Consider the following 15,073-nt stretch of genomic DNA (forward strand, 5'->3'; position numbering starts at 1 on the left):
ATTATTTTCTTTGTTGTTACCATGGCAGTTACGCCTTACATCATAAAGTTATAATGGTTGAATTATAAAATTTGAATGTATGCAATCTTAACTTCAATAACATTCAAAAATGTTGCTAATTTATAGTTTCATTCTCAACTCCCTCAGTTATTTAAGTCACAAAATTACATATTTGTATACTTTACATCCAAAAGGAATAACTAAAACACTTTTGAGGCATTCATCCTCTTAAATTATGTCTAAAACAAAATGTTAAATACAAATTAAAGTTAAAATAATATTAGCTTTTAGATGAATTCTTTTAAATATGTTAGCATTTTAAATTAAGTAGAAATCAAAAAGTGCAGCTACAAATCACTGTAACAATAACATATACTTCTATAATTGCCCATGAGTTTACTTTTACTGGGATCTTTATTTCTTGATAAGGCTTCAAATTACTGCTTAGTGTACTTCCATTTCAAACTGCTGGACTCTCACTAGTAATTCTTGCCTGGCAGGTCTAGTGGAAAACTCTTGTTAGTTTTTCTTTATCTCGGAATGTCTTAATTTTTTCCCTCATTTTTAAAAGACAGTTTTGCCAGATATGAAATTTTTGGTTAACAGGTTTTGATTTGTTTTGTTTTTCTTTTAGCATTTTGAACACATCGCCCCACTGCCTTGTGGCTTCTTATGTTTCTGAGGAGAAATCTGCCAATAAGGATACCTTGCATGTGACAAGCAACCTCCCTCGGGCTGCTTTCAAATTCTCTTTGTCTTTCAACACTTTAATTATAACTTCTCTTGGTGTGGGTCTCTGAGTTCATCCTATTTGGAATTTTTTGAGCTCTTCGTTATTTATACTAATGACTTTCATCAAATTTAGGGCTGTTAATTTTTTTAAATGTTTTTTCTACCCCTTTATCTCCCTCTTCCAGTTCTAACATTCCGACAATCCATATGCTGCCCCACTTGATGGTATCCCACAGGTACCTTAGGTTCTGTTTATTTTTCTTCAGTCTTTTATTTTTCATATTCCTAATATTCAATAATTTCAGTTGTCTTATATTCAATTTCACTGATTCTTCTGCTTACTCAAGTATATCTTAACTTTCTAGTAAAATCATTATTTCAGTTATTGTAAGCTTTTGCTCTAGAACTTTTAATTTGATGACTTTTTAGGTTCTTTCTCCCTTGGATTTCCATTTTGTTTATATTATCATGTTCTTGATATTTTTCATGACTTCCATTACTTCTTGATGTTAGGTCTTTTATCCCTTTGAATTGGCCATACTTCCTTGTTGCTTTGTATTCTTTACAATTTTTGTTGTTGTTGAAAATCAGACATTTGATTCTAATAATTTTGATATCTCTGAAAATTAGATTCTCCCCTGATACAATGTGGCTCCCATTACTTCTTGATGTTGGGTCCTTTATCCCTTTGAATTGGCCATACTTCCTTATTGCATTGTATTCTTTACAATTTTTGTTGTTGATAACCAGACATTTGATTCTAATAATTTTTCTAATAATTTTGATATCTCTGAAAATTAGATTCTCCCCTGATATAATGTGGCTCTGTGTCCCCACCAAAATCTCACCTTGAGTTTTAATAATCCCCACATGTCGTGGTAGTGACCTGATAGAAGGTAACTAAATCATGGGGCCAGGTTTTTCTCAAGTTGTTTTCATGATAGTGAATAAGTCTCATGAGATCGGATGGTTTTATAAAGCGGAGTTCTCTTGCACATGCCCTCCTGCCCACTGCCTTGTAAGAGTTTGCTATTTCTTCCTCTCCCACCGTGATTTTGAGGTCTCCCCAGTCATGTGGAAGTCTGAGTCCATTAAAACCTCTTCCCTTTATAAATTAGCCATTCTCAGGTATTTTTTTTTTTTTTTTAGAAACATGAGAACAGACTAATACATCCCCATTTTGCCTGGTTTGCTATTTTGGTTCTGCTTTTGTTTTGTTATCTTGGTTCTTTTGTAATTGTTGTAGGCTGCCTTTATGCTGAGGATCAGCTTCACGTGAAAACTTAAAGTCTTTTGGAGTCTTTTGTAAGCCTACATCTTTCCTGTGCATGCATGATGACTTGCTAATTTCTCCCATATATTCAGTTGCCTCTGAATGTCTTAATCATTAATGACTGACATCCTCCAAAAAATAAAAACATCAAGAGTAGGAAAGAGCACTGACCTTTTAAACACCTCAGAATTCAGTTCAGCTGGAGGGAGAGAAGCTTGTTACAAAGCTGTAAGGATGTGAAACAATAGTTGCATTCCTCCATATCTGCAACTTCATAATCAGAAGGTGCAATAAACAATAAAAACATAAATCCTGATTTATTTGCATCCCAGTGCCTTTATTGTCCACCCTGGTTCCTGTAAGATGCATGTATGCTCCAGGAACAGAAGCACAGCTGCCTGTCATGGGGCTGGGGGTCAAAGATAGGTAGCTGCTTCTGAGCTAAGAGTTCAAGTCAACTAAAATTAACCACAAACTTTCATTTAAGCCTTCACATGAAAGTTACACACTTTCAAAAGACTGAGTTCTCAATAGTTATGTGTCTACTGCAGCAATTGTTATCTGGATGGAAAAACACATTCCTGGTTCTTCTCATTCTGTCATAATTCCCAGACTCCTCTCCCCAAACCATTTCTTTTCAATAAAACATTTATTACAGCTAAAGTGGTCTACTCACCACCTTCTCCAAATAATGCACTCTTTATTGCTTCAGGTTCATTTTTCCACAAATTTCAACAGATCCAAATTGCCTTTACTCATACTTAGTGCTACTGAAAATTTTCCTAAATATTTTGAGTTCTAACTTAGATCCTATTCATCCATAAATTATGTCAATCCCTTGCCTCTCTTCTATAAAACCAGGAATTTCTTTTATAGCAAATAGGATTAGAAGTTGAAAATGAAGGATAATTAATTATACTTAGTAAACACTACAAGGCTCCTTAATTTATTTAATGCAAAACTAATTAAAGTATTATAATGACTCATCTCTAATAAATCATATTGCTGAGTTTGCTAATGGCTTCAAATATTGACAAAGCATACCATACTCATATGAAATGGACCATTGGTGATTTATAGAAATATGTCCTTTACTTTTTAAAATTTATATTTGCATGCATGCAAAAGATAAACTTGATAAATATAAAATTTCTCTTAAGAATTCCCCAAAGGAGTTTGAAAAATGACATTACAGAAAACTTAAGCTTAATTCTCCACAAAACTAGTAACCCTAAAATTCCCTAAGATGTTTAAATTCATATGAAAAAAACATTTTTTAATAATAGTAAAAGGGAACACCTACAAAATACTTATTATACGCCAAAGTGCTTTAGAGCTGTATTAATACATTAAACACCAGAATAGCACTATTGATAAAACCTGCCATTTTAAAGATGAGAAAAGTAAGGTATAACAAGATTAAATAATGTTCTGAAGATCAACAGCTAGTAAGCAGTAGAAACGAAATGTAATCACCTGCAATATGGCTTCAATCAAATAACCTATAATTTTTATACATTTTTAGTATTTTCATAATTGTCTTAAATATATTAAAAATAAGGAATCAAATAACAAAGAAAATGCACACAATGAACATTAATTCCTTGAGTGTATCAAAGTGCTATTATTTTGTCATAGGTGTTGGTTCCTCTCAAGTATGAAGAATATAAAACCAACCAAAGTATAAAAGATTTTCCAAAATACTGTTCAAGTGTTTTGTATTTTGGACAAAATACTGCTCAGTAATTTGAACAAAAGGTGAAGTTGTCTTGGGTTTCTGTGTTTTGGAATTCTGTTTGTTCCAAAGTTCCTTCTGGCCCCATGGACCAGCTCTATTGTTCACAACATCGGAGTGAAACAGGCAGAGTGAGAGCGCATGCCACCTCCTGGTGTCCACTCACACTGTCTATGAATGTTTGATTGACTGCATGCCTTATCTAAATCAAACCTGGCACATTCATATATACCATATTCTGTTCAGATTTTGCTGCCACTTTTCAGAAATATAATAGTGGGATGGATTTACAGAGAGTTCTGCTACAGTAGACTAAATGCATAGTTTGTTAATTTTTCTAAATATCTACAAGATAAAAGCAAACATAATGTCCACAATCTATGGTATCTGGAAAATTGTAGACATTTTTCATTTTAAATCACTAAGCTATTTTCTTCATAATTATTTACTAAATTATTCAACCATATAGTATGGAAATGACAGTGAATGCAGGGTTCTTTGTAGGAGTTCTTTGAGTATTTGAGGGTCCAGAATATTTGCAATGAAAGGAAACCTTATTTAACAACAGTGTATTATTCTACAGCCTTCTTGTGATAGGAAATACCTATTACAACTTCCTTATTTCACTAATCAGCTTAAGAAATATATTCAGACTTATAAAACAGGATATAAATAATAGTCATGTGCATCTTATTATGAGAAATAGTCACATTTTCCAAAATAATTATCACAATGATATGATGGTATACATATTTATGTTTACAGATGAGGAAATTGAGGCTTGCAGGAAATGAAAAACTTAATTCAGTCCAACCAGCTGTTGTTAAAACAGCAATTCAAATTTTAAAAAACCTAGAGGATTCTAAACTACGTTAAAAGAATTAGTTAAAGGTTAGAGTTAGGGTTACCCAATCAGAATTATTAAAGATAAATATGATAAATATATTGATTAAGGTATAAAAATTTTGAAATCAATAGAAAGATGTATTTATCATTTTATAACATTTGTACTCTTTACAACATAGTTCAAACTATGTAATGCAAGATTGACAACTAAAGAAAAATAAACATGTATCCACTGTAATTAGTAAAAAATATAAATCTTGGAAAAATAATTATTAAGATTGATCCAGTGGGCACATACACATCACTGTACCTTTCATATAGAAAACATATAAAATTATCCATTGCATAAAAAGCATTTTTTAAAAAATCCTAAGCCATAAAGCATGTATCATCAATTTCAGTCACTAACTAAAATTAACTAAAAAATAACTGTAAAACTTAATGCAGAAGCCAAAATAGAATCAATGTTTTCGTATTCCAACAAAAACAAAAAACAAAAAAACCCTACCAGATCTAGTTACATTTATAGGTTAACTAGTGCAGAAGGATTTTAATGACATAGAAATTATAAAAACGGAAATGGAAGAGAAAAATGTCATTATTAACAAAAAGCATAATAGTCTACACAGAATTATTTGGAATTCATAATTGTGTGTAGCAAGGTTTATATATATATAAAATAAATAAATTGAGTACCTTTCTATTTACCAGTAGCAAACATTTTTATAAAATAAGAAATGTAAGCATTTAAAAGAATGACCAAAATGATAAAGTGCAAGTTTTTCTATATAAAATCGTAAAATTTGACTGAGATATTAAGTCTTAAATAACTAAATATATATATTAAATTTTTTAGATTGAAGATTCAGTATCACTAAGATGTTAATTTTCCAAATTTGACATATAGATTCAAAATAATGCCATTGAAAATTCTAAAAGTGACCATGTAACATGAAAGACAATTTTGATATTTATATGAAAGGCTATCAGCATATGAAACTGCCTTGTCAGATAGTAAAGCTTATTTTAATTAAGATACTGTTGTCTTAGGTCATTAATAGACAAACCGCCTGGAGAAAAAAAAAGAGCCAGAGGAAGACTCATTCTTATGTGGAGCTAAATGCTGCAGATGAGTATTTAAAGAACGAGGTGGCCAATAAAAGGGGCCAGGACAATTGTTGGCAATATAAAACAAATATAAAAATGGATAGTGATATAATACCACATCCAAAAATGCAATTTTAGATGGATGGATCAAGAAGCTATACATAGAAGGCCCACTTGAAAAATCTAGAGAAGTATTATTTCATTGTAAAGATTTCTTAAATAACAAAAAGTACAAATCAGCCTGATTTGATAAATCAGGTTTCATTTATTAAAAAATACTGTTCATTAAAAAATTCTGTTCACGACTTCCACCAAGATGGCAGAATGGGAATAGCTCCAATCTGTAGTTCCTAGTGAGAGCACACCAGAAGATGAGTGATCTCCTCATTTCCAACTGATGTACCAGTTGGAACCCTCATGGAAACTGATTAGACTGTAGGAACAGCCCAAGGTGTGCAAGCTGAGGCAGGGTGGGGCATAGCCTCACCTGGGAGGTGCAAGGGGCCAGAGAACTCTCTTTCCCAGCCAAAGCAAGCCATTAGGGACTTTTCCGGACACTCCAGCACTTCAGCTCAGATACTGCACATTTCCCACAGTCTACACAACCCGCAGACCAGGAGATTCCCTCAGGTGCCTACAATGCCAGTGCTCTGGGTTTGCAGCACAAAACTGGGTGGCCGTTTTAGTCTAGTGGCACGTGGAATGCCAGTGAGACAGAACAACTCATTTCCCCTGAAAAAAAGGGCTGAAGCCAGGGGGCCAAGTGAGCTGGCTTGGCAGGTCACACCCCTACGAAGATTGGGAAGCTAAGATCCACTGGCTGAAAATTCTCAGAGCCAGCATAGCAGTCTGAACTTGATCTGGAATGTTCGACCTTGGTGGGGGAGGGTCGCCTGCCATTTCTTAGGCTCTGGTAGGCAGTTTCAACATTGCTTGTGTAAACAAAGCCCCTGGGAAGTTTACACAGAAGCTGGGTGAAACAAGGCCTCTAGACTCCCTTCTTGCTGGGCAGGGCATCTCAGAAAAAAAAGACAGCAGCCATCAGCGACTTACAAAGCCCCCACCTTCCTGGGACAGAGCAATTGGGAAAAGGGGCAGTTGTGGGTTTCACTTCAACAGACTTAAATGTCCCTGCCCGCAGCCCCCAGCACAGTACCTGTGCTCCATTAAGGGACAGGCTGACTCCTCAAATGGCTCCTTGGATCCCCCACCCCTAGGTATTTTAACTGGGAGACATGTCATACAGGAGAGGTCTGGCTAACACCTGGCAGGTACCCTTTTGGGACGAAGCTACCAGAAGAAGGAACAGGCAGCAATCTTTGCTGTTCTGCAGCCCCCACAGGTGGTTCACAGGCAAGCAGGGTCTGGAGTGGACCTCCAGCAAACTCCAGCAGACCTGCAGCAGAGGGGCCTGACTGGTAGAAGGAAAACTAACAAACAGAAAGAAATATCTCAACATCAATGGAAAGGATGTTCATTCAGAAACTCCATCCAAAAGTCGCCGACTTCAAAGACCAAAGGCGGTAAATCCACTAAGATGGGAAGGAACCAGTGCAAAAAGGCTGAAATCACCATAAGCCAGAATGTCTCTTCTCCTCCAAGGGATCACAACTCTTCACCAGCAAGGGAACAAAACTGGATGGAGAATGAGTGTGACGAATTGACAGAAGCAAGCTTCAGAAGGTAGGTAATAACAAACTTCTCCAAATTAAAGGAGCATGTTCTAACCAAATGCAGGGAAACTGAGAACCTTGAAAAAAAGGTTAGATGAATTGCTAATGATATTAACCAGCATGAAAAAGAACATAAATGACATGATAGAGCTGTAAAACACAGCAGGAGAACTTGGTGAAGCATGTACAAGTCGCAATAGCCAAATCAATCAAGTAGAAGAAAGGATATCAGAGACTGAAAATCAACTCAATGAAATAAAGCAAGAAGGCAAGATTAGAGAAAAAAAGAGAGAAAATAAATGAACAAAGCTTCCAAGAAATATGAAATTATATGAAAAGACCAAATCTACATTTGATCGGTGTATCTGAAAGTGATGGGGAAGACGAAACCAAGCTGGAAAACACTCTTCAGGATATTATCCAGGAGAACTTCCCCAACCTAGCAAGGTAGGCCAACATTCAAATACAGAAAATACAGAGAGCACCACAAAGGTATTCCTTGATAGGAGAAACCCAAGGTACATAATTGTCAGATTCACTAGGGTTGAAATGAAGGAAAAACATGCTAAGGGCAGCCAGAGAGAAAGTGTGGATACCCACAAACAGAAGCCCATTGAACTCACAGTGGATCTCTTGGCAGAAATCCTACAAGCCAGAAGAGAGTAGGGGACAATATTCAACATCTTTAAAGAAAGGATTTTTCAACTCAGATTTTATATTCAGCCAAACTAAGTTTCATAAGCAAAGGAGAAATAAAATCCTTTATGGACAAGAAACTGCTGAGAGATTTTGTCACCACCAGGTATGACCTACAAAAGCTCCTGAAGGAAGCACTAAACATGGAAAGGAACGACCAATACCAACCATTGCAAAAACATACCCAACCATAAAGACTATCAACAATATGAAGAAACTGCATCAACTAACAGGCAAACAACCAGCTGGCATCAAAATAGCAAGATCAAATTCACACATAACAATATTAATCTTAAACATAAATGGGCTAAATGCCCCAATCAAAAGACACAGACTGGCAAATTGTATAAAAACTCAAGACCCATCGGTGTGCTCTATTCAGGAAACTCATTTCATGAGCAAAGACACACATAGGCTCAAAATAAAGGGATGGAAGAATACTTATCAAGCAAATGAAGAGAAAATAAAAAGGAGGGGATACAATCCTAGTCTCTGATAAAACAGTCTTTAAACCAACACAGAACAAAAGGAACAAATAAGGGCATTACATAATGATAAAGGGATCAATGGAACAACATCAGCTAACTATCCTAAATATATGCATCCAATACAGGAGCATCAAGACACATAAAGCAAGTTATTAGCAATCTAAAAAGAGACTTAGATTCCCACACAATAATAGTGGGAAACTTTAACACCCCGCTGTCAATGTTAGATAGATCAATGACACAGAAAATTAACAAGGATATCCAGGGCTTGAACTCAGATCTAGACCAAGCAGAGCTAATAGACATTTAAAGAATTATCCACCCCAAAACCACAGAATATACATTCTTCTCAGCACCACATGGCACTTATTGTAAAACTGACCACATAATTGGAAGTAAAACACTCCTCAGCAAATGCAAAAGAATGGAAATCATAACATACAGCCTCTCAGACCACAGGGCAATCAAATTAGAACTCAGGATTAAGAAACTCACTCAAAACCACGCAACGATATGGAAACTGAATAACCTGCTCCTGAATGAGTACTGGATAAATAATGAAATGAAGGCAGAAACAAAGCTGTTCTTTGAAACCAATGAGAATAAAGATATAATGTACCAGAATCTCTGGGACACATTTAAAGCAGTGTCTAGATGGAAATTTATAGCACTAAATACCCACCAGAGAATTGAGGAAAGATATAAAATTGGCACCCTAATGTCATGATTAAAAGAACTAGAGGAGGAAGATCAAAAAATTCAAAAGCTAGCAGAAGGCAAGAAATAACTAAGATCAATGCAGAACTCAAGGAGATAGAGACACAAAAAAATCCTTCAAAAAATCAATAAATCCAGGAGCTGGTTTTTGAAAAGATCAACAGAATAGCCAGACTAATAAAAAAGAAAAAAGAGGAAATTCAAATAGATGCAATAAAAAATGATAAAGGGGCTGTCACCACCAATCCCACAGAAATACAAACTACCATCAGAGATTACTACAAACACCTCTATGCAAATAAACCAGTAAATCTAGAAGAAATGGATGAATTCCTGGATACCTACACATTTCCAAGACTAAACCAGGAAGAAGTTGAATTCCTGAAGAAACCAATAACAAGGTCTGAAGTTGAGGCAGCAATTAATAGCCCAGTAACCAAAATGTCCAGGACCAGACAGGTTTATAGCTGAATTCTACCAGAAGTACAAAGAGGAGCTGGTACTATTCCTTTTGAAACCATTCCAAACAATACAAAAAGAGGGAATCCTTCCCAAATCATTTACGAGACCAACGTCATCCTCATACCAAAACCTGGCAGAGATGCAAATGAAAAAGAAAATTTTAGTTTTTTAAACCTGGGATCAAGTTGGCTTCAGCCCAGGTATGCAAGGCTGGTTCAACATCCACAAACCTATAAACATAATCCATCACATAAATAGAACCGAAGACAAAAACCACATGATTATCTCAACAGATGCAGAGAAAGCCTTGGAGAAAATCCACAGACCTTTATGCTAAAAACTCTGAATAAATAAATTGGTTATCAATGGATCAGTTCTCAAAATAATAAAAGCTATTTACAACAAACCCAAGCCAATATCATACTGAATGGGCAAAAACTGGAAGCATTCCCTTTGAAAACTGGCACAAGGATGCCCTCTCACCACTCCTACTCAACATAGTATTGGAAGTTCTGGCTAGCGCCATCAGGTAAGAGAAACAGATAAAAGGTATTTAAATAGGAAGAGAGGATGTCAAATTGTCCCTGTTTGCAGATGACATGATTGTATATTTAGAAAACCCCCTTGTCTCAGCCCTAAATCTCCTGAAGCTGTTAAGACTCTTCAGCAAAGTCTCAGGATACAAAATCAATGCACAAAAAGCACAAGCATTTCTATTTATCAATAATAGACAAATAAAGAGCCAAATCATGAGTGAACTCCCATTCACAATTGCTACAAAGAGAATAAAATACTTAGGAATATGACTTACAAGGGATGTGAAGGACCTCTTCAAGGAGAACTACAAATCACTGCTCAAGGAAATAAGAGAGGACACAAACAGATGGAAAAACATTCTAAGCTCATAGTTAGGAAGAATCAATATCATGAAAATGGCTCAAGGTAATTTATAGATTCAATGCTATCCCCATCAAGCTACCAATGACTTTCTTCACAGAATTGGAAAAAAAACCACCTTAAACTTCACATGGAACCAAAAGAGAGCCCACATAGCCAAGACAATCCTAAGAAAAAAAAAAAAAAAAAAAAAAAAACCCAAAAACAAAAACAAAAAAACAAAGCTGGAAGCATCACACTCCCTAACTTCAAACTGTATTATAAGGCTACTGTATTCAAAACAGCATGTACTGGTACCAAAACAGAGATATAGATGAATGGAACAGAACAGAGGCCTTGGAGGCAATGCCACACATCTACAACCATCTGATCTTTTACAAACCTGACAAAAACAAGTAATGAAGAAAGGATTCCCTATTTAATAAATGGTGTTGGGAAAATTGGGTAGTCATATGCAGAAAGCTGAAACTGGATCCCTTCCTTACACCTTATACAAAAATTCATTCTAGATGGGTTAAAGATTTAAACATGAGACATAAAACCATAAAAACTCTAGAAGAAAACCTAGGCAATACCATTCAGGACACAGACATGGGCAAGGACTTCATGACTAAAACACCAAAAGCAATGGCAACAAAAGCCAAACTAGATAAATGGGATCTAAGAAAACTTCAGAGCTTCTGCACAACAAAAGAAATTATTAGAGTGAACCAGCAACCAAAAGAATGGGAAAAAATTTTTGCAATCTACCCATATGACAAAGTGATAATATCCAGAATCTACAAAGAACGAAACAGATTTACAAGGAAAATACAAACAACCCCACCAAAAATTGGAAAAAAAAATGAACAGACTCTTTTCAAAAGAAGACATTTATGCAGCCAATAAACATACAAAAAATCTCCTCATCACTGGTTATTAGAGAAATGCAAATCAAAACTACATTGAGATATCAGTTAGAATGGCAATCAATAAAAAATCAGGAGACAACAGATGCTGGAGAGGACGTGTAGAAATAAGAACGCTTTCCACAGTTGGTGGGAGTGTAAACAAATTCAACAACTGTGGAAGACAGTGTGGCAATGCCTCAAGGATCTAGAAATAGAAATATCATTTGATCCAGCAATACCATTACTGGGTATATACCCAAAGGATTCTAAATCATTCTATTATAAAGACACATGCACATGTATGTTTATTGTGGCACTGTTCACAATAGCAAAGACTTGGAACCAACCCAAATGCCCATCAATGATAGATTATGGATAAAGAAAATGTGGCACATATGTATCATGGAATATTATGCAGCCATAGAAAAGGATGAGTTCATGTCCTTTTCAGGGACATGGATGAAACTGGAAACCATCATTTTGAGCAAACTGACATAAGAACAGAAAACCAAACACTGCATGTTATCACTCATAAGTGGGTGCTAAACAATAAGAATACAGGGACACAGAAAGGAGAATATCACACTCTGGGGCCTGAGGGTGGGGGGACTGGGGAGAGATAGCATGGAGTGGGGGTACTGGGGGTAGAGAGCAAGGAGTGGGGGAATTGGGGAGGGATAGCATTAGGAGAAATATCTAATGTAGATGATGGGGTGATGGATGCACCAAACCACCACCATGGCATGTGTATACCTATATAACAAACCTGCATGATCTGCACATGTACCCTACAACTTAAAGTATAGTAAGTACTTTTCCTTAAAAAATTCTCTTCATAGAAATTAGTTATTAAGAGTATGAGAAGCCAAAAACTGGATGAAGATAGACCCCAAAATGTATTAATATTTAGAACATATAAGGAGCTCCTTTTAATTAAGATAAATAAAAAATGTGATTGGACAAATACATGAATATATATTTAACATATGAGAAAATGCAAATTGCCGGTAACCATATGAAAAGTTTCTAGAGCTCATTAGAATTCAAGAAAATACTAAATGTTAATAAAACTGTAATGAAATACCATTTTATATCATCATTTGAGTAATTACTTAAAAGTCTGGAAAAACAGGTGTTGGCAAGACTGTGGAACAAAGGCAACTCTCTTATTGTTGATGGTAGGTGTATACACTCTTAACAAATAATCCAGAAATCAGTTTGGTGATGCTCAGTACATTTGAGCATGCACATGATAGTAAGCAATACTACACCCTGAGCAATATTCCCTTGAGAAAGGCTTTACTTGGTCACCATGAGATATATACAAGAGTATAATATTGCAGGCTGGGCTCAGTGATCTGTAATCCCATCATTTTAAGAGGCCAAGGCCGGTGGATCGCTTATCAGGAGTTTAAGATCAGCCTGGCCAAGATGGTGAAATCCTGTCTCTACTACAAATACAAAAATTAGTCAAGTATGGTAGCACATGCCTGTAATACAGAAATTAGCCAGGTGTGGTAGGATGTGCCTGTAATCCCAGCTACTCTGGAGGCTGAGGCACAACAATCACACGATCCTGTAGGCAGATGTTGCAGTGAACCGAGATCACAGTCCAGCCTGGGCAACAGAGCAAGACTCTGCCTAATACACACACACACACACACACACACACACACACACACATACACACACACACACACACACACACGTGTGTGTGTACGTATATGTGTATATTTATCTATATGTATACATGTATATGTACATACACACGTGTGTGTGTATGTATATGTGTATATTTATCTATATGTATACATGTATATGTATATATACATGTATATATATATTATATTGCTAAACTGTATTATACATCAATAATTATCTTTTTGAGTTTGTGACAATTTCAAAATAAAAATAAAAATCCTCTCTTAAGTGAATATTAAATAATTCTGTCTAAAATTTTTACCCTCAACAATGCCTTAAGAAAAAATAATCTTTATTTTTAATTTTTCATGAAAATTGAAAATATTATGAAATGGAAATTACACAGTTGTAGTCCCCAGTAACCTTGAATCTCTTCTAGGTTTCATTATAAACCAGCAGTTTAATCACATATTACTTAGTAAGTTTTTGTCTTTATTAACTGATAGAATAATACTTGTTAATTTAATATATTTTTAAGTTGGAGTATTAGGTAAAAGATATAAAGGATTTAAGAAGACATCACGTTTTATAGGACAGGTTTTCCTATGTTTTTTCCCAATGGTTTCAGTAAACATCTGTAGAACCATGATTATTAGTGTTCAGTGCATAGTAATGCCTCTGCTTACCAGCTGCTGCCCTTGGACGCCCCAGGCCGCATACTGCAAGACGGAGTCTTCTACTTCTGGAGGATTTAACTCCCAAACTTCCCTTGAAAAAAGTGAATATTTTTACATGAACAAAGTGATATCTACACCAACAATTTAGTAACACAATTGCTCGTGAAAACCAGAAAATTAAAGAACTTACCTAGTGTGTATGTTGTAAATCACATATGAAGCAGTATATGAATAATGAAAAATCTGAAATTAAAAAAGAAACATTATTGATCATAGCTTTAACAACGTGACTATATATATTCTTAGTAAAACCCAGGAAATCCAAGTACTGGGGTTAAGGAAAAATTAAAATATAAAACATTCTGGCTCAGGAGTTTATCACCCTCTCTGTGCTTTATGCCTAAATTTTCTTTCTAATATCAATTTCATTTCTTATCTCATCCACAATATCCTGAGTATAATTGTGATTATATTGCTTTCTTGTTCCAAATTTTCAGTGATGCTCCATTGCCTGTAAAACAAAGTTCAAACTGCTTTATCTGATGTTAAAAAATTGTGTTATTTTGGCTTCTACGTGTTTTTCTATACTTATCACCGACGGACTCCCTTTACTTATCTATACTTCAAATTAAATGGATCCTCCTGGTATGTCCTAAACTTTTTTTGCTTTTCCCCCAAGGACATTTTACCTTAACTGAGGTGAAAATTCTACCTCTTTCTAATATAGCCCCTGTATGGAGCTCACATTGATTTCTTCTATTGAAATCCATCTCACACAATTTCCTGCATGACTCAGGACATGTCTCACTCTGTAGTGAAATTATATAAACATTCTATGGAAGTCTCCTTCTCCCACTAGAATGTTGTCAGATACAGGTGTCTATTGTATCCTCCACATTACCTCGCACAGTGCCATGTTTATATGCATTCAACTGATATTTCTTGAGTAATAGCTCTGATGGAAAAAACTAATTCATGTTGAAGTATTTGTTGGTGAAGTCAAAGTGAGATAACACTCTCCACAACTTTATAGCAGTGATCGAAAATGACATATTAAGCAGATGGCTGCAAGTATGTAATATCTAAAAATCTCTGTTTCTTTTTTAAAGACTATCTTTCCAAGGACTGCAGAACCCATGACCCATTAAATTTCAAACATAAGACTCTAGAGCATAATACAAAAATATATCTATGTTTTGCTTCTTAATAATAAAAGACGATGAAATAGTGGAATACAGA

At 35.3% G+C, this 15,073-nt stretch overlaps 1 protein-coding gene across 3 annotated transcripts in view; it reads right to left on the reverse strand.

Annotated features, from left to right (window-relative positions):
• DPP10 (dipeptidyl peptidase like 10) overlaps positions 1 to 15,073 on the reverse strand; it is a 1,392,171-nt gene that overhangs the window by 136,984 nt on the left and 1,240,114 nt on the right. For all 3 annotated transcript variants that reach the window (XM_074399881.1, XM_074399880.1, XM_003931538.3), the window contains exons 6-7: positions 14,025 to 14,077; positions 13,844 to 13,925 (exon numbers count right to left, since the gene is read on the reverse strand). In XM_074399881.1, coding sequence (XP_074255982.1) covers positions 13,844 to 13,925; positions 14,025 to 14,077 — 135 coding nt within the window. The remainder of the gene's footprint in view (positions 1 to 13,843; positions 13,926 to 14,024; positions 14,078 to 15,073) is intronic.

Source organism: Saimiri boliviensis, chromosome 5 (genome assembly GCF_048565385.1).
Source record: "Saimiri boliviensis isolate mSaiBol1 chromosome 5, mSaiBol1.pri, whole genome shotgun sequence".
In the NCBI taxonomy this organism is placed as follows: Eukaryota; Metazoa; Chordata; class Mammalia; order Primates; family Cebidae; genus Saimiri; species Saimiri boliviensis.